Raw genomic sequence first — 24,617 nt, forward strand, 5'->3', positions numbered from 1 at the left:
AGACCGCACTACGGGCGGCGACAGCGACCATCAGACATCCCCACCGCCTTCCGTCATGGCAGCTGTACGGGATACATACGTATCCAGATATGACACCAAACCCCCTCAAATAAACACTCACCAATCCCCTGAATATATCTATTGCGACTATTCTAGCATACGGCTTTGATTGGAATAACACGGAGCGCTTGGTTCAGTCACCATGCTTCTTCTCGATTACCAGAACGTCTTGATCGAGAACCTCCTGACGGAGCGGTTCTCTGGGTACGGAACATCTCCCCGTCCAGCACATAACAGCTATTCCAAGGCAGGAGCTAATGGTGTCTCTATGTTACAGAGCTCCGCCGGTGTCAATCGATCAAATTGCGTCTGACTTTGACGGCGTCACCTTCCACCTGTCCACTCCCGAATCCAAGTCCCAAATCCTCATCTCGATCAACGTGAAATGCTTCAAGGACCTGGTGCAATATGGTGCCTTTGATGTTCTGCAGAGAGAATACGGACCCTACATTGTCAACCCGGAGCCCGGGTATGACTTCTCGGTATTGATCGATCTGGAGAACCTCCCCGCCGAGCAGGAGGCTCGAGAAGAGTTGATTATGCGGCTTGCGCTGATGAAGCGCAATGCCATGGCCGCCCCATTCGAGAGAGCATTCGACGAGTTCGCAAAGTTAGCGGAGGAGGCCTCGCAATTTTCTCCGGAAGCTACACCACCGGGAGTCAAGGAGGGAGGACAAGTGATGGCGATTCATTACCGTGAAGAGGAGGCAATCTATATTAAGGCTAGCTATGATCGGGTTACTGTGATTTTCAGTACAGTCTTCCGTGAGGAGACTGACCGCATTTTTGGCAAGGTGTTCCTGCAGGTTGGTTTTGATTCACATTTGCTGGGTTAGTCGGTTGCTAATTCGACTATTAGGAATTCGTCGACGCCCGGAAACGTGGAATGGCTCTGCAGAACGCCCCGCAAGTGCTTTTCCGTAACGACCCTCCATTGGAGCTGCAGGGAGTGCCTGGTGTCAAGCCTGCAGGTGAAGGCGAAATGAGCTACGTTACCTTTGGTATTACTCCCTCTCGTCCGGAAAGCCTCATGCTCATTGCTGACTCGTATAGTTCTTTTCCCTCGCCACCTTACTCCCCAGCGCCGCTACGCAAACATCTCTCACATCCAGACCTTCCGCGACTACTTCCATTACCACATCAAAGCATCGAAGGTAGGCTTCAAGGCGTGATTTAAGGGTTATTAATTACTCACTCAATCAATAGGCATACATCCACACCAGGATGCGCAAGAGGACAGCAGACTTCCTCCAGGGTAAGCATTCCACGAAATCGTTTGTTCGAACGCTAGCTAACTGGCATCAGTCCTCAACCGAGCTCGACCCGAGAACGAGGAACGCGAGAAGAAGACGGCCAGTGGACGTACCTTCAGAGTTCAGGGCTAAGCTGTGATATTGAATTCTCAACCAACACGACCTTTGTTTCTGAGAAGTTAGAACCGCTGTGGGCTGTGAGGTACAGGTGGTATCGGTGCACGCGGCTGGAACCTCGTCGCATTGCTTTAGTATTCCCGGTGAACTGAATGGATAGGACCAAGCAAAGATACCATGGAGTTGTCAACAAACTATCTGAATTACCTTGTTTAGTACATATTTGCTGGATTTATAGAGTTGATTTGAACTATTAACCGTCTTCTGCCTATTGCTAGGACTGAACTGTAAACAATCCACAGCGTCCTTTTCTCATTGTTATGTTTGGCTTTACTTCCTTCCCCATCCTATCTCTTTCGAGCAAGTCATCCTTGCACCGGAGTTGGTTTGGGCGTAGACTTACCGGGTTACAATGATCAACAGACATCTGTTTTCGTTTCACAGCACAGCCAGCCATGATGGTGCCGCACTGATTCTTTGGATAGGCACTTTACTCTGCTCCGACCCCGAGAACTGAGTGGGTGCACTATGAATGGGACGCCATCATCGTCACAATCCACGAACCAGCTTTGGTATTATTTAGCCGACTTAAGTATCGCCTGATACGACATCGCTCAAAGGTTGCAGTTGACGCCGAGGAGATCGAAGTTGACCGGTTAGCTTCTGACACCCGACAGATTGAATCTTACCGTTGCTAATGAACTTCACTCAGGACCTGTCAATCTCCCAACAAAGACCCCAATGGCCCCAACACGTCCCTGGTATTGAAATTAGCTTCCTGTTTATCTCAAAGACTTGCAGTCAGAGTAGAACAGAGTGTTCAGCAAGATCAAGAAAATTGACAAGAATGGGTCACAGATGTCCTTCTTCGTGCCTTTGCTGCCACAATTGTTTTAGTCCCCAATGTGGTCCTGACAATTATTGCTGCTTCCGTTGCATATTCAGAAGCTGAAGACCAGGAATTTACTTCTGCCACACTCTACTGCGGCAAAAGTTCCACCTCAAAGAACTGGATGCGTTGGTAAATGTACTCAGCACAATCATGTTGGCAGCCAGCAATTATTTCATGCAGTACTATATGCACCATCTCGCAAGACTATTGATAATGCGCAACTCAACAAAGATGGCTTGACATTGGTATACCTAGTATGAAGAATCTCCGCTTTATTGGCTGGGGGGAACGCATGCTATGTTGTTATTGGAGTCCGCCTTACACATCCATCTAATGTTTGTCTTCATGCTTCCTTCCCTTCGAAGCCCATGTCTAACTGTTGGTTACAGGTATAACTATGCTGTATTTTTTGTATTGGGACACAGATGAGTATAATGTCCTCCTTGCACCTGCAGACTTCGACTTCAAAAGCCCACCGGACCATGACTCTGTTTTTGCAAACTGCTTTGAACGTAACATTGCCATGAATATATCAGACTTTTACACCCAAGTCGCGCATTTTGAAGAGCTTGATAAACAAGGATGCATTGACACTTATGCTGTTGGCTTTGTTGCAGATCGAGGAACTCTGGTTCTCATCACCAATGACTTGATCACGCATATCAAATTGTTACGCTGGGTTTCCACCGGGATTCTCGCGGAGAATATACGGAGCGTCCTTTTAAGCGGATATGCAGATTCGTCAAATACGGTAATACAGACTTGTTCGCTCGGCCCATGAATTGTGGTCCGGACGATTTGTCTGTGTTCTCCATACCGTGGTCGCCTTCCTTGTTTAATGCGATTACTCCGTCAAATATCACACTCAATTAAGATGGTATCATACAAGATCTTTTGACAGCTATGATGGTGATGAGTACGATGACTTGCAGACTCTCAGATCTTTGTTGTACGACTATCCTCGAGAGAAAGACTTGCAACGATATTTTGATGATCAAAGTTACTGGAAGAACAGTTATTAGGCGAGGAATATTACAATTCAGACAACTGGTTCCAGATGCGCCGCAGGCATAGACACAAGCCTCAGCTCAGACATGAACGTAATTCATTTCATCACTGTCGTACTGCCGGTCGACCGTTGTTTAAGGCAAAAAGTCAATGAAAAGTGTCAATTCCTATTCAATCTTCCTATATGTCTCACTGTCAATTTTTTTTTTTTTTTTTGGAAACTATTAAAGTAATTTGCATGTTCATGACAGCTTATGATGCTAGGGGGAAATATTCCTGACAGTTGGTGATGCTATATCATCATTCCTCAGCAATCCTGATGCGACAACTGAGGATAGGTGCTTGTTGTCCAAGTCAAGCGCCACAAAAGGACAGCAATCATGTCCTAATGGCTTGTCAGCAGGAAAATCAGCAGCTCTGCTGAGCAAGAAGGGATGGATGAAATCCGTGAGCAAGTCAAATTAGACGGCCACAATCACTCTGTATGTACATTGCAGTGTTCTGATGACTATCTATCTAACTTGGAGAGCTGTTGCTTCTTGTCCCAGCCTCAGGCGTTCTTCTCTCCATGAGTATCCGTGTGGTAAATGGCAATACCACGCTTTCGGAAATCTGGAACCTGGGTTGTGGCACCGACATCATCCACAATATTACAGCCCTGTCCTGAAACTTGAAGATGTGCCCAAGTTATACCTATTGTCCTTCTCGTAAACAGCCCGCAAATTCCAGTCTCTATTGTATACTTTCTCTACAACAGTATTCTGACCAACACGCTTCTTGCGGCTGAGTTTAATGATGATGCTACGCAACGCAAGCCATTGCGTGTCTCCTGGCCTAAGGGATTTCAAGGTTCAACCTACTACTTCAGCCTTCCATATCGATATAGCATCCCGCTCTTGGTAGCCCATGCAATGCTGCATTGGCTTATATCCCAGAGCCTATTATTTGTGGATATTCTCCCACATGATATTTATGGGAATCCTTTGACGGAATACCGGCTAGTCGCATGCGGTTGCTCACCAATTGGAATCATTTGTGCCATCACCCTTGGCCCTATAATGGTGTGTACCATCCTGGGCTTGTGCTTGAAGCGTTTTAAAACCAACATGCCCCTTGCTGCCAGTTGCAGCATGGCAGTCAGCGCTGCATATCATCCTCCACCTGGCGATGACAATGGCCTCAAGCCTGTTATGTGGGGCGAGATCCCGGCAACACAACTCGACCGTGCAAAAACAAGCAGCGAATCGGATAATGAAGAGGAAACAATGCGCTCTGCGTCCAACCTGAATACAAGAGACCACGGGTCAGATAACGAGGATTCAAACTCGGACTGAAATCGGAGGCAGGAGAATGAAAGCCAGACTCAAAGATTGACTGAAGAAAACGGCTCTGCTGGAGGGAATTGCACTGGTTATGGTCATTGCAGCTTTTAATCTCTTGATGTCATTACCCCTAGCTCTACGCGGCTCTACGCATGATCATAGTTTCTCAAGCTTCTCATATGTTTTCGAATATGTTCCTCGCGCAGAGCTTCGTTCATCGTAAGGCAGTTCGGCGGAGAGAAGCAGCAAAGATACCATTGTGGTTACTATCCTATCTAGTATATATTTTCTTTTGTTTTAATGGAATGGGTTGAGCTGCTAGCCGTTTCTTTGAGTGGAACCGGAAATATTTTCAAACACCTGCTTATTATCTGGAGTAAGTATTTGGCGATTCATGCACGTCGCTCTTCGCTCGGAATAACAGCTCTCTTAGTCCAGCTGAAACTGACGATCGCAACCTTGACTAGTCTTTTTACAAAAGCATGAGCACCATCATTTGCCTGGATTATCAGCGGTCGACAGGTGGATTTGCTCGAGTTAGTGGTTTGACTTGCAAGCCTGGCAAAACTTCCTCAGCCATCAACTGAGTCCAAAAGATTAGCCCGCTAGGCGGGGCTGCTTTCAGCTCATATTCAGCTCATGCAGGTCACTGGACCGGACATCCTACAGCCATACAGCTCCTTCTGGAGATGTTGCCACAATTGTTGATGGACAGTGCAATTGGGCATCACACTAGGTCTGACCGCAAACAGCTGCGATTTAGCTACTTCTATTGCTAAAGCTAGGCTAAAAGCAATTTCAGGTTGTAATTGCTATGCTTCGTTTCTCTTTTCTTTTTCTTATAATTGGGAAAGCTAGTCTAGTGTGTAGCTACGAGTATGAAGCATCTTCTCAGAGGTCGTGGAGAGGGCACTCCATATTCCTGTCTATTACTACTGTGAAAAGGTATTCAAGGCTGCAAAGAGACAGATAAGTTTCTGTTTGATAGAACAACACAACAGGCATTGTCGTATTACTGACAAACACCCTTTTCTGCTTCAACCAGATATCCCTGGCCGACTACATTGACGACATGGTCAAACAGAGCGCAGAACTCGAGAAGTTCGCAGCAAACCACAAGGCTTTGCTGAAGCGCCTTATCGATAGTGCTGAAATCCCTGGTGCCTTCATTGCTGCATCGATGGATATCTGTACCAAGCGTGTCAAAACAACCAATAAACTCGGAACAGCGCTGGTCGTGGTTGTACCCGTACTTCCGGAGGGTGCTAGTCCCATCCCTGAGGACTCGCATGAGGAATATGAAGAGGTGTCATTGGTGCTAGTGGCTAAGGACAAGACCGTTGTCGCCGATACATTGTATCCTGAGCGAGAGCCGGTCCGTGACCCGTTGCAATAGTTATGCTGAGGTGTATTGTGCGCGCGTAAAGCGTTCGAGTTAAGCTCATGATCATATCATATGTCAGAAACTACCGTGCACATTCTATTTTCATGTAAATTAACCGGTCTTTGAGTTGTAGATGCGACCATCTTCCACTAGTGCTCCACATATATAACTAACCCTTCATCCTTCATGCTAACATCCTTTGCTTGCAGCCAGGAAACAACCAAACGCGATTCTCTGGCACGTTGAATTGAAACTACGGAGTAAAGGTCTGACCTGTCTTGAACCAAGGAAACAAAATAAAACAAAAACATACAACAGTCGGGATTCGCTGGTGGTCACCCACCCAACTACTAACCGACCGGCGTGTGGCTTAAGTACGGCTGAGCGGACGGGAAGCCCTGTTCTCCACACCCTATGGTCGTATGTACCAAGACTCTGACGTGAAAGATCTATATAGCAATTTTGCGTCTGAAATTGGACACTCATGCGGACCCTTTTTGACGTCAATGCCTGGGAATGTACCCTAGAACCTTTGCTCTTGTTTCACATTATGACATCCAGCATCAATAAAAAATATTTTGGTTCCTAGACTATCAGAAACTAGCCCACGTGACAATGGTCTGTGATTTCGATAAATGGATAAAAGATCCGAAAGTTAGAATCGACTCGTAGATTTTGTATCTCCCGACTGAGGTCGATTTGACGTCGGTGATTTGAAGCACATGCTATCCGAAGCGAAGGCAGTGAGGGTATCTAAATAGGATTCGTTATCATACCTATCGTCCTGGATCCACAATGAAGCTAGTAAGTCTGGTAACAAACATGGCGTGTAGGATTCACTTACCAGTCTAACATTGATGATGTTGGTGCGTGCCACCCCGCAAAGGAGAGAGATGCGAACTGGGACCTGCCTTGCCAGCATGTCGAAACCGACCTGGGGTATTGCGTGCACGTACGGGGTAGACGATGTTCAGGGATAGTCATGTGATTTTAGAGCGGCTGCCAGTCTATTGCTCCATTTGGCAAACATGTGATTTAGGCGCTGTGCTATTTGTGGATGCCTTTACAACTCATCAATGTGGTCCGGTTTCTTTCCTTGGATTATTATCCGTTGCAATGCATACACACACACATACTTGTACATGCATCATACTGCGTCATTGTAGCTATCGAAGCGCTGTGTTGAAGTCGGTACTCGGTATAGAGTCGGCTCGGGATCGGTACGGTATCGGTACTCAGGTCGGCAAAGTATTACTGCCTTAGGCATTAAATTAATGCCATACACGCGCTAGATACGGAGATAGCCGAGATACTTACCTGTTTAAACGTCTGCCAAGTGCCAACGTCGCCCCTGGAACAGTCTTTTTTCGTTTTTTCTTCCCCCCAAACACAGCCCCTGCATTGAGCATTGCTTGTTTACTTCTATATGGAGATCTGTTTGGGATTGTGTGAACAGTCCAATTGTTTCAGGATTATAATAGTATCATTATTACTGTCAGTTTGCATGTGCTATACGTATGCCCTACGCGCCAGCCCAAGCAAGGGGAGATGGCGATGGCGAAAGTTTACTTGTCGAAAAATTTCCCCCTTCGCTGCACGCCACAAACTCGTGGCTGGAATACTTCCGTATCTCGGCGATTTGTGATCTCGAGACAGGAAATGTAGCCAGTCAGCGACACCCCGTACTCAGTAGAGGACCACCGTATTCTTTCCAACCTTGTCATAATAACCAACCCCCGTACGTGCTTTTGACTAGTTTACCAGTAGCATTGCGGATCAGGATTTCGGCTCTGTTTTCTCGCAAGGTCTAGAATTCCGGTCCACTTATTTCTAGGCATTGCTTGTATCGAATGGGACTGAATGGGGACTGGGGGGACTATCAATGCTTGTTCTTTTTTGGGGCGGTCTCAGCCAGTCAATCCATGGTGTGGGATCACAAACCCGGTCATAAACCCTCCTTGTAGGTGGATACATGACTAACACCGTTTACACATAAGATGCATAATTGGATAATTAGAGCGCAGTTGGTGAGCACTATTTGCTGCAGTGTTCATCATCATCCACTGCCAAGACTACCGCCCCGGGGGCCGCATGACGCCACTCCCCCCACCGGGTTCCTCCCGCGGGCCCATTATCCATCGGCCGGCCGCGTGATCCATTTTCGGGTTCCGGGGCAATGGAAGGCGATTCGCGGCCCTCCCGGTCTTTGCCAAGCCCAAGAAACGATCCCCCCGTGAGCTCCCGTTCCGTCCCGACTGCTCTCTATACGAGACGGTAGCTATTGACCTATTGTTCAAAGAAAAGCTACCTGCTGTAGGGAAACCAGGCCAAGCATCGGGCCAAGCCAAACCGGTTGACAAGGGTAGTTGCTTCTGCTGACTGTCGCCGCTGTCACAACCACAACGTGCCGGTAGCACCATAGCTTGATTGGTGTTCCCAATTGGGCCCTGTCTTATTCATACACACACAACACACAACAATGAAAACTTTTATGCTTTCTCCCTTGAGTAACACGTATCCCACAATGACGAAGTGAGCCAAACCCCCTACACTTTGGATTCCTGAAGAGGGTTGCCAAGAGAGCAATGGGGCTAGTCTGAGAAGGAAAATCGCAGAATGGCTCGAGACACATCATCCCATGCCAAATCAAGAAGCAATACTCAGCACCTGCAAGGAAAAGGGATCAAACCGTCGCTTAGAGATCGACTCGTTTCACTGAGATGCAATTATGCATAGACTAATAATGGCAAAGTATGAGCCATCTGCTGCAATCCCTTATGGTAATTGCAATTAATCCAGAAACAGAAAAGTACTTCGATGCACCAGCGCCACGCTGCATCAGCCGATCTTCAGGATCTGCCGTATTCAATACAATACAGGAGTCTGGATTACGCTGTTTTGTCTACCTTCCCAGATGGGTTGACATACCGGAACTGTCTTCTTTTTTATTTTATTTTTATGCTTCTTTCTTTTTCTAGAGTACGCAATTAACATTCCTGATGGACTTTGCCAAGACGGCAGACAGCTTGTGAAGTGATAGTCGGAGGACAGCATCGACATTCATATATCGACTCCGGAGCTGCCTGGAGTCAGGATCAGGAGGATCTTAAATCTGAATCATTTCTATCTACTTTATCAATCTTCAATCTTTATTTCTTCCACTATCGTTCACTCTTTTATCTCGTTTGATATCTTTCCTAAACTGTCATCTTCCATAGCCTTAGGAACTTTTACATCTCTACCGCCACCATGTTAGTCTCATACAGTGCTCTCTATGCCGCAGAACACCGGAAGCCGACAGCTCCTACCAAGTCTGTCGCGGCGCCGGCACCGGCATTCACCCTCGACACCATCCACCACATCGAAGAAGCCCATATGATCCATCTGGGTCGTCAGGTCGAGGTCAGCAAGCAACTATTTCCCAATGAAGACTTCAAGCTCCATCAAGTCCCCAGCGGTGGTGTGGCTGCCCTCACCATCCCTTTTCTTGGTCAACAAATCAACCGCACTCTGGGTCTGGGCATGGAAGGCCCCGTGACAGACTACGACATCCGAGAACTCGAAGAACTTCACCGCGCATCCAACCTTCCTGTCTCGGTTCTCCTTTGCCCCTATGCCGACCCTAGTGCTCTGCAGATGCTGGCCGTCCGCGGCTACGGAGTCGACAGCTTCCTCAACATCTACGCTCGTTCTCTCAACGATATTCCCGTCAACATGGACCAGGAGCCAGAGTACACATTTGGCTTCGACACGCGAGTTTCAAGAGCACCTGCCACCGAAGCTGGAATGGCAGCTTTCGTGCACAACTCCGTCGCCGGCTTCATGGACAGCGGCCGTCCAGTGACATTCCTGCGCGCCGTGGCAGAGATGGCTGCCCTGCGAAAAGACACGATCCTCTACCTGGCGAAGATTGATGGCCAGATCGCGGGATGTGGTGCTCTGGCTCTCATGGAGACAGAATACGGGCGAGTCGCTCATATCTACATCGACAGCACTACGCCCGCATTCCGGGGTCGTGGTGTGCAACGAGCATTGATCCGGGCGCGTGTCCTAGATGCCAAACGCTTGGGTTACAACTTTGTGACCGTCCACGCCAATCCGGGTATTGGGACTGGGCGAAACGTGGAGAAGGAAGGCTTTAGGTTGGCCTTTACCAAGCCTATCTTCACGAAGCGACAAAACTAATTCGTTTTTGTTTCTGGTGGTTTTCTGCTTTCTCTAATGATGGTTTTTGCTTGTCTCACTAATGATACCTACACTCGGCGCTTTTGATGGGATTTCTCTTACATTCTTTCTCAGACTTGTGACATTCTGCTGTATCTGACTTGAAGTACATAAAAATTGCTGGCGATTTTTGCTTTGACATCTACAGTTTTTCTACGGTATAGGCTTTCTTTTCAAACTTCGGCGTCAAATTATATGAATTTAGAAATGATGAACATTCGTCGTTCTGCTACCGAACAAAATGCCTTCAGATTTCAAAATTTTTGGTTTTTCTTCGCTAAAGTTAACCGTGGCGCCTGAACCGGGCATTCCACGGTAGTGGCAAAAGAAGTAAGACGACCCAGATAATTACCCCGTTGGATAGGGTTGAGATGCGAAATTCTTCGCACACGCGAATGTGGGTGTCTCTGTCTGTGTCAAACCTGCCTGACAGACAAATTCCAGATTGCATAATCGCCCTGACGCCTTGCTCTGGTCGCAACCAAATCCAAACCCAAACCAACCAACCCCTGTAACTGTACCAGGGGTAGGTGGGTAGCGGGTAATGGGTCGATGATCCATGCATGGTCGATGAGCGGCGCTATACAGAGCACAGCAGTGCAGATCAAGGGGGGCCTGGGCCCTTTTGCGCTTTTTGCGGGTTTTGTGTGATTGTGATTCTGCCTGACTCGGGTGGACAGGTAGGTTACTTGCAGCACTTAGAAACACAAGGGGTAACGAAGAAAGGCGAATAGAAGTGGAATAACAAGCAGCCGGCTTCAGCCGACGCTCAGCTGCTGTGCATAATTGTGAACTTTATCAACTACGTGCATGGTGTATCAAGATTTTGTGCTTCGCGCTGTATTCGAAGTGCCGAGTTCGGAGGATTGGGTGTATGAGTCAAGGATCACATCAAGGTACAAATGTATGGACTACATTGGATGTTGCAGGTTGGGGAGGATGTAAGAATGATGAATATGATCCCACGCTGGCTCGCTTAGGGTGGCTCGCTTGAGGCGATTCGCTTAGAGCCGAGACGAGGATTAGTTGTACAAGCGCATGTGGCGAGAAGACTATTTATGATTCGAGATGAAGCTGAGGCTGAAACGATCATCATTTGTGCAGTATTTGTGTAGAGTGTTTCCACATGTAGTTGTAAGTCTAGAGGAAAAGGATGAGAAAAGGACTACAGGATATATTAATATACCCCGTACAGGGGCAATAAATGTAAATGTCTACTCCATACCCCATACTCCAGAAATTGAAATATTGGATACCTGACAACGCGTGTACATATTGTAACAGTGCAGTTTCTGACAGAATCACGCCAAAGACCCGCCGTGGCTTGGTAACGGATAATCAGGGTTTGATCGGCACCCGTGATCGGCGGCGCTGCTTAACGCCAAGAATGTACCCGCCAAGACTGCCAAGCCCTCCCGAAGATCGTTTAGAAGGAGTATTATTACATGGAAGGCGATCAATACATACAGGTACGTGTTGGTACGTGTTGTGGTATCGGGTTGACGTACCCTTTCAATATGGATCAAGGGGATTTTTTTTTTCCTAATCCTGGCGGTAGATTCATTGTAGATGTCATTGCTTTGGAATTGTCATTATTGTTTTAAATATGTGCTACTCTCCTCCTTTCCCTCTTTTTGATAGATGTCAATTTCAATGTCAACTCCAAGTGTCTGAGTTCCTTCCTTTTTTTCTTTTTTCTTTTTTCTATTTTTCTCTTTGCTTTAATCCGTCAGTCGTTACTTTCCTAGTATATACTAGGGCCCAATTTCCAAAATGAGCGCAGGCGCACAACATAAACTCTTCCAACCTCTCCAAAAACCTCTCCATGACCAAGATCATGATCCTATTCCCCCGGGCTCTTCGGGCTCTGGCTCGACAGTCGCACCTTCAGAAGCCTCTAACGATAGTACCTCGTCCCTTGTTGTGGTGGACTGGGATGGCCCGGATGACCCTGAGAAGCCGTTGAACTGGTCGCGTGCTAAGAAGAGGGCCATCATTAGCTCTGTTTGTCTAATGCGGTTTACTACGTATGTTCTGTGTTTCTTCTAGCAGAGTAAAGGTAGAGTAGCTAACGTTACTAGTCCGTTGGCTTCGTCGATGATGGCCCCGGCCCTGCTCCAAATTGGTGATGAGTTCTCTGGTACTTCAGAGATGCTGATTACTTTCACTGTTTCTATTTATGTGAGTATTCTTAGGATACTTCTGTCAAGCAAGTGTTAATTAGAATACAGATCATTGGCTTCGGTATCGGTCCTCTCATCCTCGCTCCCCTCTCCGAAATATACGGACGCAACCTCATCTACAACGTTGGAAATGTTCTCTTCACCCTCTTCACGGCTATGTGTGGAGTTTCTCCCAATGCAACTGCGCTTTTGATCTTCCGTCTGCTTGCTGGTGTCTTTGGCGGTGCCCCGTTGACCAATGGCGGTGGTACCATTTCGGATCTTGTTCCTGTTAACGAGCGTGGACTGTGCGTTTCCTTTCACCTCTTTCTTTTTACTTTTTAAAAAAGATATCGCTGACTCCTTATAGCATCATGAGTATCTTCAGCTTGAGTATGCTTATCGCACCCGTCGTCGGCCCTATCGCCGGTGGTTTCCTCTCCCAAGCCGCGAACTGGAGATGGATCTTCTGGCTATTGACCATCCTGAGCGGTTTCACCACCATTGTCTGCTTTGTTTTCCTCCGTGAAACCTACGGCCCGGTTCTTCTCGAGAGAAAGGCAGCCCGCATGCGCAAAGAAACTGGCAACCCCCACATTCAATCCGCCAACAAGTCTCCGCTTCCTTTGGGTCAGCTCTTCCGCCAAGTCATCACCCGCCCCGTCGAGTTCTTGTACAAGAGTCCTGTCAGTATCGTCATGGCGCTGTACATGGGTCTGGTTTACGGTATCATTTACCTTCTGTTTACGTCGTTCACCCAAGTCTTCGAAGACACGTATGGATTCAGCCAGGGTGTCGCCGGTCTTTGCTATGTTGGATTGGGACTTGGTTGCGCTACGCAGTTGTTTTCGGGTCACTACAGTGACAAGCTCTACATGCAGCTCTCGCAGCGCAACGGTGTTCAACGCCCGGAATACCGTCTACTCCTCCTGATCCCTGCCGCCCTTTCCCTTCCAGTTGGACTTGTAATCTACGGCTGGACCGCAGAGTTCAAGATCCACTGGATCGTTCCCATTATCGGTACCTTCTTCATCGGTGTTGGTTTCTCCGGATCCATGACCTCTGTTCAAACATATCTCGTCGACGCCTTTAGCTCATACTCCGCCAGCGCCCTCGCAGCCAATAATGTCGTCCGCAGTATCGCAGGCGGTGTGGTCCCTCTTGCTGGACCAAGCATGTACGGAAAGCTCGGACTGGGATGGGGAAACACCCTTCTGGGTCTGTTGGGTCTTGTTTTCGGCTTGACCCCGATGTACTTCTACCGGTACGGCGGCACCAAGAAGGAGAAGAAGGAGGAAAAGGAAATACCCGTTTGAATTCTGTCTGTCTTTTCAATTTTTTTTTCTGTCGTTTCATTCACCCATTCACAGTCTTTTGATTTTCCCTTCAAGTCTTCGTTTCTTCGTCTCTGGCTCACTACGTTTATTTCATTTCTGTCTGCATTGACTGGTTCGTTTTGGAAGTGTACCACTATTATGCATCATCGGTGTACTTGTATATAGCTTGATTTTCACTTGTTGCATTTCCTTTCTGTCTATATAGATCTAGAGCGGGCATAAAAATGGGCGGTTTGTTTTCTTGTCAAGATTGCGTTTGCGCGTACTTTTGTACCGTTCTTGGAGAAATCACATCAGCTCCAGCTCTAGTCCCTAGTTAATTTTTAGTTTAATATAAATACAAGGCGCTTTATGCTGCATATTACCGTGCCTACTTTGTATGCACGATGCCTTTGCATTGCATTGCATTCATCTGACGTGTTGACGGTTAGGCGCTGAGTACTCCGGTAGTTGTACAGTGTACGTAACTACTGGAATTTATGACAGATTAATGGGTGGTGCCTGGGGTTCGTCATGGCGGCAATGTGCATCAATAGTTTCATCCTGTCGCCGTACCCTGTATTAAAATCATTTGTCATTCAGGTATTGTATACAACTCCGCTACTGTACATTTGCCCAGGGATACAATTGAAACAAAACATACCAATCCTATCTACAGGTACTGACTAGGCAACCAAAATTAAGTTTATTGCGGTATGCTCACATGGCGTGGCATAACATGACACAGGAACGTCAAGTCGTTACCATCACTTCCTCAAATAGTTATCGCTACCGCATGTGACACCCAACCACCAAAAAACCATCCTGTTTATACAGTACAAGCAAGCGTCGGCGTCCATGTCTAACCGACGTCGATCATACTAAGCTATTTATACACATGCAAGCACTCTTGGCTAACGTCATGCCAAGAATCGCTGCTGTGTGGGTTTGTACAGAGTGCCGGGATCGACTGCCGGGTTGTTGGCGCGGCCAATGGGGATGGCAACGTATATAAGATAAGTATAGTTCGAGTGTTTTGGTGTGCTATGTACGATTGTGGATCCAAGTGCTTTGGCGTCTACATGTTCTTAGCTATGACCGCAACTTGGCCATTTGGTATCATTACAGCGGCTAAGGCTGTAAGGCTGTAAGGCTTATCGATGCTGTACGGTAATCAGCTAGTCATGTGTTTGTATATGCTGGCACTATCAGTACGTGAACTTGGATTTCGAATTACAACGTAGACAGACCCATCCAGGCAAAACCGAGTTGAGGGGAATCGATCCTCTGATGGCCACCACACCGGCTTTTCGTTGCCGTGGTTCTTGTCTTCCAGCAGACTGGATATCACAAGGAAGACCCAGGATCTGCTCTCTTGATATGCGGTGTCGATTCTCTCCAGCGTTGTATGTTGGGTTTGACTCGAATCGATTGTATTTCCATACATTCATCGTTGATTCTCTTCTTGATGGGTGTCATTTGCATTAACATGGACTTGGACAATGAATGGCTTGTTTTAAAAGATGGTGGATCAAAATGATGCTCGCCTCTAGTGATTATCGATACGACCTTGGCTATACCCACTATTAGTTGACCGTGGCACTTCTATCGCTTCATGTTTGTTCATGTCGGCGAAGAGAGAATGCGCTTTGGCCATTGGGATGTGATAAGAGAGCTTTGGGGGTGGCTGAGTATCGCAATTCATTCAAGGGCCGTTGACATTCCTTAGCTAAAGTTTATTGCTGTCGAACTGCTTTAATATAATGACCAGTGGTCCGTATGACCAGGAACTCTCGTCCTGGAAATATGCAGTGCGCTTAGCTTTCTTTTTAGGGAACGTAGACCCATTGCCGTAAACCATTTAGTCGGAATCCTACACACATGCGCGGCAACAGACCTGGGCTGTACGTCCGCCGGTGCCGTCTGCTTTGATCGTCAAAGCCAATATATAATAGCAGACACTCGTAACGCCGATACAAATGAGAGGTGAAAAAAAGGAACTATAGAGGATGGGGAATGACGGGGCCTTGTGGCCCGGGGCTCTGAGTGCGATGTCATAGATTGGCGGGCATCGCTGTCAACGGGCTCATCCTGAAGAGCCAGACGTATAACAAAACATCTGACTCGTATGCCATGCTGCCTGTTTGTGATTCCATGCAACTCAAATGAAATGGCAAATGTCCGTCTTATCCTTAATAACCTTCCTAATGCTCCTTTATCAAAATCATTCAGGGTAAGTTTTACCAACAGCCATAAACATAGGAGAAGCCGAAGATGCATAAATTGAGCGCAACTGACGATGTTGCCTCATGTAGCCAGTCTTTGGACATCTCGTTTGTAGCAGTGGAGATGTCTTTGATGTTCAAATTTTGAGTATCGGGGCCCGAACGTTGGCTATGCTACCGCCCAGAATTCGTATCTAGGACTTTGTTAAATCCCAGGATGGTCGGGTACGCAATATGCCCTTTAGTAATGTCCCTTCCAATCCGTGGTTAGATATTATTATTATTATTTAATCAAGTTTATAGTTCATAACGAGCCTAAAGCTATGACAGACCATATTCCATGAACTCAAGGTTCGTAGCTGACTTTTGGCCTCTCGTCCTTGTGAGTTTCTGAGGCAAGTTCCCTTCTATAATCTTTCTGATCCTTTCCCTCGCCCCAAGCTGCCTGTATGCGCAGGGCTTTTGAGCAGAGTGCTCTCCTTTGTGTTTTCAGTGCAGGTGGGTGTGGCCTAGGCTGAATCTCAGCTTAGGCTACCCTCCCATGTTCAACTCTAACTGAAGACAATCAGTCCACTCCCTTCCATTGCCTGTGGGCGAACTCTTGACCACTCCATCACTTCATTCAGTCAGGTCCGCCTCCCACCAACAGCCATGCTAGGTAGTCCCAGGAAACAATGGATATGCGATTTCAATTCCTGATGGCAATCAACCGCCTGGGATTTGGAACACTGGCTTTAAGTCCGTCGGCGATAACCGGTCTGAAATGTGCCACATTCATAACGGGCAAATACAGTCTGCGTCGAATGATTCATGGTCCTGATGGATTGCTAAAGCCAATCATCTCCTTCCGTACTCAGCAGCTGCCTGTCCTGCATGCCTTGGCGGAGTGTACAGTAATGGAACCGTTTATGAATTGAATCACAGCTCGATTTAGTGATAATTCACTTGATTTCTCGGTCAGGCATGGGTTAACGGTTATCTTCAAGGGGGCTGTCCTGCAATACACCCAGAAAAATTTTGCGAATCTCCTTGAGCGCTGTGGTTTCCAGGGTCTATTTATTCATAATCAGTTGGCGGAGATGGAGGTTGGTCGATTCGAAAACAGCCCTAAAGAATGTCCATGAAGAAGTTACTGACAGCTCAGTGCAGGCTCTTAATCAATGCAATGGTATCGCGGAAGGAGGAACGGTTCTTTGTATCCGTAATGTTCCCAGGAACCCACTTCTATATATATTTTCGCTGAAACCTTACAGGTCTGGCCACTGAAATCCTCCTCGGCCGATACGAGATCCCTAAAGCCACCGAACCAAACTCGATAATAGCAAAGCACGAGAAGGCTACATTGCGGAATTGCAGAAGCTCCAGAGCAGTATCGAGGAAGGACACAGAAGCGAGGCGTACAACAACCGTATGCTCCCTCACTGCCGATCTATGATCCTAGCGATAGGCCATCGCATGGCATACGAGGCCGCGGCCGATATGGGGGTTGACCCCGATCTACTTGCTCTGTACGAGGCCGATGTGGTAAAGACTGACCCTAGTTGAAAGCGGCTGATGCTCTTATGGCGCGGCTGGACGAGCTTTTGGGTCGCTTGGATACTATGGATCCTTATATTACGGTCTCCATAGTTTCTGCAAACAGATGGGAGGCGTTTGTTGCTGAGCGCAAAACTATTACGGGACATGCTTCTTTTGATATTACCGATAAGGAGGATATGCGATCAAAACTTGGAGTTGGGGAAGCTATTCTTTAAACTTCTACGAATGAACGTTGCATCACTCTATAGTGCGTACATATATATTTTCGTATACGAACTTGATTTTCTAGAGTGACCGTGACTTTCCCCTTCCGGATGCCGCCGCTTTTACGAGGGTGCTCAGGGGGCTTGCTCAGTGAGCACTCAGGGCCTACTCAGGGCGCACTCAGTGATCAGTCACGTGCACTCTGAGGTACTCACCTCTCTTTATTTTGCGGGGGTAATTTGACCATAGTGCTATATCACAACCCAAATGCCCACGCCTGTTGCTGGTGTCTATATTGAATGATGCAAGCCAAAGGCTGATGGGTTTCGAATCTTCCTTGAGTGGCAAACTGTTTGAAGTAAGCTTACACATCTGTAGACCGTAATAAAAGAATTGGGCATCTCAATTTCGACAAAGCTATAAGTACTTGTATTTCCCTCCCATTTTGAAGGCTTTGTGATCCATGGGAGTTCAGGATTTTACCAACCATTCTATCCCTCATTGGCCTTATACCGCAGCCGAACCTAGGCATACCCATGACCATTGCAACCAGACACGTTCAAGTTTTGGTTGTACTTTCTCTCACTTTGAAATAAGTGGGTGGATATCGGCAATCCCAACCGCCGAGCAATTATTTAGCCACCAGCCTGCGGTGATGCTCGCGCTAAACCTCAGCGAGCCTTTTCCCGTTCCAATTAATGACCAACGCGACGCCAAGAATAGCCTCCTCTGCAGCCAGATACAGCCCCCTCCAATTTCAACTGGCCTGGTCAGACAGTATACAAAATGCCACCTGCCTTCACTCCGTCCTTCTCTCTCTCCCACTTTCGCATCCTTCAATCAACAACACAACTCTCTCCAATCCCCAGGTTGATTGTGGTGTGAATCAAAACACAGTTCCTCACCCATGCATGTGATGGGATCAACTGCACCTGGGCAGCCTGCCACAGTGTCCCTAAGTTCACTGAAGTCACTGAATTCTTGGCCCATGTGGCTACTGTGCACAAATATGATGTCTGGTCACATTGGCTGCCTATCATGTGAGGTGCGGTTGTTTGCTTTGTTGATAATTACGGCGTTACTTCCTCTCTTCCTTCCTCATGTCAGTTATTCCCGTTGATAGCTACCTAGGTAGAGCACATGAGTTAGATGTTCCAGTATCCTAGCTGAGCCCGTGACATCTTTCTAGGTATGCTTATCCATGTGTGTAGTCCGCTTTAGAGATGTATACAATATACATCTACTATACTTCGAGTCACAAGATTCACTATCTACAAGCATATTGGGATCCAGAGTCGTGCTTAATCTCACAGTGGTAAGGTTAAGCCAGCCTGCTGCAGCGGTAGTCCCACTTCCTCCAGGTGACGAATATCGGGCCAATGAAGTTTCATTTTTACAGCTGGAAGAGCGACTGCGGCGCTAAGCATTTGTCAGATTCTACTGCTAGTTAACATAATCGGACACCGAGCGAGCGGCACGTCCGCCTACTTCAGTAAAAAAGTAAGTTATCTAGCAACAAAACAAGTAAAACAAGGCAACTTTTATATAACATAATGCTTTATATAGTAGTGCAGCTAGATTTAATATGTCCTATTTGATGGCAGTTGCTGTAGCGTGGTGGTGCTGGCCTTCGTGGTCTCTCACCACCTTCATCCATCAATCCTATCACCCATCGTGGATTTTGGTAGTGGCGAAACTCCATTACTAACCTCATTTGACTGGTTATTTGCAGCATCTGGCTGCCTTGGTGTAGTCAATCCTGCCGGACTTTCTTTTACAGGGTTATGTGGGAACATATGTTCCTTTTCCAATGCGAAGCGTACAAGCCCGCATCGATACACCCGGGTTGAAGGACAGTACAGTTTTGAATTGACACTTCCATTGCAAAATCGACATCTCATTCTGAAAAAAAAAAAAAAAAGAGTATGGTATTCCTAGAAAAACCCAGACAGTGTCTATTTCTTCGCATTGAATAGCTTGGCCCTCTCTACAGTTCCCCTCATCGCTGCACCAACTATATCCGAAACTGTGGCAGGAGGGTACTTTGCCGGTTCGCCCTCTTGCTGAAATTCGGACAAACACTTGCAGATATAATTAGGATTTCCCGTGAAGAAAAAGGGAATTGAGTAGCGCTCTAGCCCAGTCTTATTGATGACCCTATGGAGGGCAGACTTGTAAATTTCGTTAGTCATTCGCGAGAAGAGGTTGGCCAGGTTAATAACATATGCCCCGGGTGTGGGTTTGATCTGTAAGGGTTAGGATGAATGGATGTTAAGCAGACGGACTACAATGGGAAAGGGAGAGACGTACATCTATCCATTGACCTGTGGGCTCGTCTAATACCTGAAGGCCTCCCACCTCGTCTTGCAGCAGAATGGTAATTCCACTGTAGTCCCGATGAGCACCACAGCCGCGCGCATTGTCATATGTTTTCGGAGGTTGGGGAGGATAGTGGAGATATCGCAATGTTGCGACTGCCCCATCTGTATAGGGGGCAAACAAGCCCTCGTCGCCATTTATCGTGAGAGCAAGTACAGCGATGATATCTTTTGCCAGCTGAAATACAGCGTCATAGTATTCCATTGTAGTGCACTTGAACTCCTCCAAGTCATCGAGCGCTTCAGGCCACACATTAGGGCCGCAATTGAACTTCTTTTCAACACAATATGGATGATGCACAGGAAGATCTTGACCGATGGACAAGCCCTCTTTCAAGTCAGGGCTGCTTCCCGGCTGGGACATGTGGGACTGCATGACCTCGTAGCCGCGGTTGAAGGGGTTCCGGCCTATGAATGTTAATGCTATGCTCTTCAAGGATCGAAGTTTTTTTTTTTTTATACTTCGGTCAATCTTCAATTTCTCCTCGAGCGGGAGGTCGAAGAAGCGTTCGACGCAGCTCATTGTACGGCGCTGCAGCTCCCGGGAGACGCGGTGGCCGGTGATTTGGAAGAAGCCATTTTTCAAGCAGCACTCCCGGATATCTTGTAATAGCTTGGTCTTCGCTTGACTGTCGCTACCGTAGAAGACAGAGAAGTCAAGAACTGGGGGCTCTTGTGGGTGGACCATAGTGATGGTAGTAAGAAATGATGAGCATATACAGCAGGTAGGCGCAGGCTGTATTTATACAGGGAATAACATCCCTCCCTACCCTCCACATTTTACATGATGAGTAAAGATGATATCCTGGAAATGAAGCCATTGTACATTGATTGGGCATAACTAGTCACTTGACACATTCTTTACTAAGCGCCCTTTGCTTTTTCTCCTTTTCTGTTTGCTTTCTGTCTGTTACACTATCGCACCACAGGAAATATAGGATCAATCAGACTACCACTTGTGATTTATTGCTATAATGTCAACTTATCAAAGCGCCATCAAAATTGCCGCAGTCACTGGCGCCCTCTTTCTATCAGGTGTGTTCCTTCGCATACACCATCTGCCCAACACAGAATAATACTGATCCATCACAGGCGGTATCGCTGCCCATGGATTAGCTACAGTGCCGGCACTGCTCGAATCCATCTCAGAAGATGGCACCTCCTCTCACGCAATGGTCCAGGTCTGGCGGCGAGTGTACGAGCAAGGACACGCAAATAGCCCGAAGATTGCTGTTCTGACCACAGTCGCCTTCGCATACACGGCCTGGGGTGCCAATAGCCAGCAAATTTCGACACGAATACCGATGCTGCTGTACAGCGCTGCCGCATCGCTGGTCGTGGGGATTGTTCCTTACACGCTCATCTTCATGGAGGACAGCAACCGCAAGCTATTGGAGAGAGCGGCAGGATCCAAGCACTATTCGTCATCTTCTGCGTCCAGCGAGAAAGGCCCGGAAGACTTGATTGACCAAGAGTCGAATGAAGGACTTCTGAGACGTTGGAGGACTCTGACATTGACTCGTGCCTTGCTGCCGACTACTGCGGGTTTTTTGGGATTATTGGCAATTACGCACTATGAATGAAGTTTTCAAGCCTTGTGAAGCCGAATCCTGCTTAAAGATCTTTGGTATATCAGAAGCAGTAGGAGTTGGGTTACCTGTGGTCTACGTCTTGCAAGATATCCCACCACAATAAGAAACGCCGTCGGTATATTTTCTTTTAAACAGACATAGTCAGAACAAATCATAGTCTCATGCTTCTTGGTATAGCGCATCTCATAATGTGTAAATTCAGGCAAAGCTTACGTACGTCGCAATCTACAGGCCGGATACAGACGATAGTGGGCATGAGGTGGGGCAAAGGTCGTGTCAAGCACGGAGTTAGATGAGATAGTCACTTGACACAATTGCGCTTACTCACTCACCCCACTACCGGAGCGAATGTTGATAGCAGCAAGATTAAAACTACTGGGCGGAGTCTAATTTACAGGTGTGTATAGACAGTATTGATGCCTCCGGTAACGACCATTTTGACTGTCATATAGTCATCCACGCCATACTTGCTGCCTTCACAGCCCATTCCAGAATGCTTCACTCCACCGAAACTGCAGTACACATTAGTACGCTCCTAGACATAAAAGTAGGGGTCTTAGCTTACGGTGCGGATGAGTCAGAAATGATTCTGGTGTTGAGGGCAACCATGCCAAAACTCCAATTTCTCTGACTCGGTGAGATCTCACCAAGTCACTGGTCATAACATAGCACGCTAGTCCAACATCGCATTTGTTAGCCTGATAGATTACCTCATCTTCAGCCAAAAACTTGAATAGTGCTGCGATAGGACCAAAGGTTTCTTCACTAGCCACATGCATCGTGTTGTTGACGCCACCCAGGATGGTCAGCTTATAAAAATTCTTTCACAAAGATGGCAGCCGGTTGCCACCAAGGAAATCTGAAGGAGAAAAGAAAAGAAGGAGAAGGCCTATTTCCACAAAGGGATTTTATAGGGGTTGTTTGGCCTCGGTAAGCAGCCATTTGTCTTGATTACTTGTATAGCACCATTGGCCATGTTAATGCTGTTTGTTAATAATAGCATAAATGCAGTGTTGAGCTGTTATATCCTCCCCCTCTTTTAGACAGAGCCTGTCCTCAGACTCTGTGCTGGCATATTATTATTGAGGTAGTCATCTACCTCATTAATCTCTTTCTTCCAGGCCTTTAGCCATTCAGATATGCAGTGAGGTGGTCCTAGCTAATCAGAATATCTCTGATGACCCAAGTTGCAAAATGCCATTATCCATACTGTTAGGCCTCAACCATTCAGACTTTCCAGCTCAAATCTTTGTATGGGACGAATGTTCACCTGAGAGTTATACAAGCTACCGCTAATGTTCTACATACAACTCGTTGACTGACGAGAATCGATTTCATTCGACCAACGACAACTCTCTCAGGTGTTTTGAGTATGCCTAGTATGCGTACGTCGATAAATAGCGCAGATATTGGAAAATATGGGGCGAGTCTTGTCGGTGCAACATATGAACCGTGGGTCTTGTCCTCTGTGGGCTTAAAGCACATTGTACCAGTCGATATCTGTGTAGACTACTTTTAAATTCACCAATTAAGAGGAATTTCATAGGTTACAAAGCACATGCCCGGCTGGTGGGGTGAATGTTCAAATAATGCAGTGTTTTGTCCGATTGCAGTAAGTTCAAGCTCATCCGACAGCCGACAGCAAGTTTCGCTACGGACACCATGTGGACCACACCATTGGCAGGCATATTAGCTCATAAGGCATGAGCTTGAGCTTGATTCTGATTTAAATTAACTCACGACATATTCGGATATCTTATCAAGAGAAATATTGTCAATAACTTTATGCCAAATGTAGGGCCAGATTGTAATGACTGTAACAACCTTAAAGAAAAGTGAAAATACCATAGCCTCGTAAAGTAAAAACACAACGCAAAAAATAAGACTAAGGAACAGCTTCATCCATGGTAAACTCCATCATCACCGATCAAACTCTCAATCTCCTCAAAGCCAATCGTTCCAACCGTCAACGCAACACCATCCGGATTCGCACACTCCCCTGAAACCCTCACGCTTCGCAATCCCTCAACATCCTCCCCTTCAACCTCCACAAGCAGCAATGTCTGGTCTTCAGCGGTCCGCTCATCAGCAACGTAAAAGTACGTCTCACTAAGCAGAGTACCGGAGGCATTTGCACGGAGACATCTGGCAATTTGCTGCACAGTCATTCCGACGAAAGGCGAGACAAAGGACTCAGTGACTGGGGCCTGAGTGGCAGAGTCGAGGGTGTAGGCTTCCCAGTCGGATTTGGAGTTCGTGGAGAGGAGGATGAGGGCTGGCTCGCACTCGGGGTCATTGTCGTAGGTGTTGGTTAGGATTGTGGAGAGGATCTGTTGCTGTCAGCCTGTGCTATTCATTTCTGGTGCATGGCATGTGAGTCTTACAGTAGGCGGGATATTCGCCGTGCAAACGACGCTGATGAGTGGTTCACTCATTTTGCAGTTTTTCGCGTGTAGGACGGCGGGTTCTCTTGACTCAGATAGCGGGAGTTGGAGGACAGAGAGTTGTAGAAGCTCAGAGAGGAGGTCTCGTAGAAGGAGAAACTCGGCTGCCTATGGTGGTGAATGTGTGGATTCGTTGAGATGAAAAACGTCGTGTTCCCTATATTCACCGGTCACCTGATTGAGTTTACAGATTGTAGTAGCGATTTATATCACATGATATCTCTTTTTGACACTGCGATGGGTGTTTGGTATAGTTAAAGCGCTTCCATGGTTGTATTCATGGTCATACATGGCAGTACCGTGGTTGATATCAGCACCAACGGTTATACTATCTCAAGCTTCGAAACACGTTATTGTTAATCGATAAGTGGTGTTATTTGGGTACAGATCTCGGATGTAGTTCATTAAGGCTTCGAATATTCTCCTATTCGTCGAAGTAGTCGACAAGGCTATCCTTTCTTGTCATGCCCTAAGATCTCAGCTTGCACCAGAAGTAA

The 24,617-nt window shown here is 47.0% G+C and overlaps 8 protein-coding genes across 8 annotated transcripts; 6 read left to right on the forward strand and 2 right to left on the reverse strand.

Annotated features, from left to right (window-relative positions):
- Nucleotides 1-202: 202 nt before the first annotated feature.
- On the forward strand, nt 203-1,445 carry ACHE_11788S (actin-related protein 2/3 complex subunit 2; the record flags this gene model as incomplete). The annotated part of the gene is made up of 6 exons (XM_043276395.1): nt 203-264; nt 338-866; nt 920-1,061; nt 1,114-1,214; nt 1,267-1,315; nt 1,366-1,445. The coding sequence occupies 6 exons, from the start codon at nt 203-205 to the stop codon at nt 1,443-1,445; spliced, it is 963 nt and encodes a 320-aa protein (XP_043132908.1).
- Nucleotides 1,446-4,436: 2,991 nt separating this feature from the next.
- ACHE_11789S (uncharacterized protein) lies at nt 4,437-4,664 on the forward strand (the record flags this gene model as incomplete). The annotated part of the gene is made up of 1 exon (XM_043276396.1): nt 4,437-4,664. One exon carries the CDS (start codon nt 4,437-4,439, stop codon nt 4,662-4,664), a length of 228 nt encoding a protein of 75 aa, XP_043132909.1.
- Nucleotides 4,665-5,724: 1,060 nt separating this feature from the next.
- ACHE_11790S (uncharacterized protein) lies at nt 5,725-6,048 on the forward strand (the record flags this gene model as incomplete). Its single annotated transcript, XM_043276398.1, has 1 exon — nt 5,725-6,048. The coding sequence occupies one exon, from the start codon at nt 5,725-5,727 to the stop codon at nt 6,046-6,048; it is 324 nt and encodes a 107-aa protein (XP_043132910.1).
- A 3,237-nt stretch (nt 6,049-9,285) lies between these two features.
- On the forward strand, nt 9,286-10,221 carry ACHE_11791S (GNAT family N-acetyltransferase; the record flags this gene model as incomplete). The annotated part of the gene is made up of 1 exon (XM_043276399.1): nt 9,286-10,221. The coding sequence occupies one exon, from the start codon at nt 9,286-9,288 to the stop codon at nt 10,219-10,221; it is 936 nt and encodes a 311-aa protein (XP_043132911.1).
- A 1,812-nt stretch (nt 10,222-12,033) lies between these two features.
- Nucleotides 12,034-13,738, forward strand: ACHE_11792S (MFS transporter; the record flags this gene model as incomplete). Its single annotated transcript, XM_043276400.1, has 4 exons — nt 12,034-12,287; nt 12,342-12,441; nt 12,492-12,730; nt 12,793-13,738. 4 exons carry the CDS (start codon nt 12,034-12,036, stop codon nt 13,736-13,738), a joined length of 1,539 nt encoding a protein of 512 aa, XP_043132912.1.
- Nucleotides 13,739-19,661: 5,923 nt separating this feature from the next.
- On the reverse strand, nt 19,662-20,772 carry encD (Fe(2+)/2-oxoglutarate-dependent oxygenase encD; the record flags this gene model as incomplete). Its single annotated transcript, XM_043276401.1, has 3 exons — nt 19,662-19,952; nt 20,017-20,492; nt 20,547-20,772. The coding sequence occupies 3 exons, from the start codon at nt 20,770-20,772 to the stop codon at nt 19,662-19,664; spliced, it is 993 nt and encodes a 330-aa protein (XP_043132913.1).
- A 286-nt stretch (nt 20,773-21,058) lies between these two features.
- encC (anthrone oxygenase encC) lies at nt 21,059-21,667 on the forward strand (the record flags this gene model as incomplete). The annotated part of the gene is made up of 2 exons (XM_043276402.1): nt 21,059-21,119; nt 21,177-21,667. The coding sequence occupies 2 exons, from the start codon at nt 21,059-21,061 to the stop codon at nt 21,665-21,667; spliced, it is 552 nt and encodes a 183-aa protein (XP_043132914.1).
- Nucleotides 21,668-23,574: 1,907 nt separating this feature from the next.
- On the reverse strand, nt 23,575-24,111 carry ACHE_11795A (uncharacterized protein; the record flags this gene model as incomplete). The annotated part of the gene is made up of 2 exons (XM_043276403.1): nt 23,575-24,006; nt 24,061-24,111. 2 exons carry the CDS (start codon nt 24,109-24,111, stop codon nt 23,575-23,577), a joined length of 483 nt encoding a protein of 160 aa, XP_043132915.1.
- Between the last annotated feature and the right edge of the window lie 506 nt (nt 24,112-24,617).

Source organism: Aspergillus chevalieri, chromosome 1 (genome assembly GCF_016861735.1).
Source record: "Aspergillus chevalieri M1 DNA, chromosome 1, nearly complete sequence".
NCBI lineage: Eukaryota > Fungi > Ascomycota > Eurotiomycetes > Eurotiales > Aspergillaceae > Aspergillus > Aspergillus chevalieri.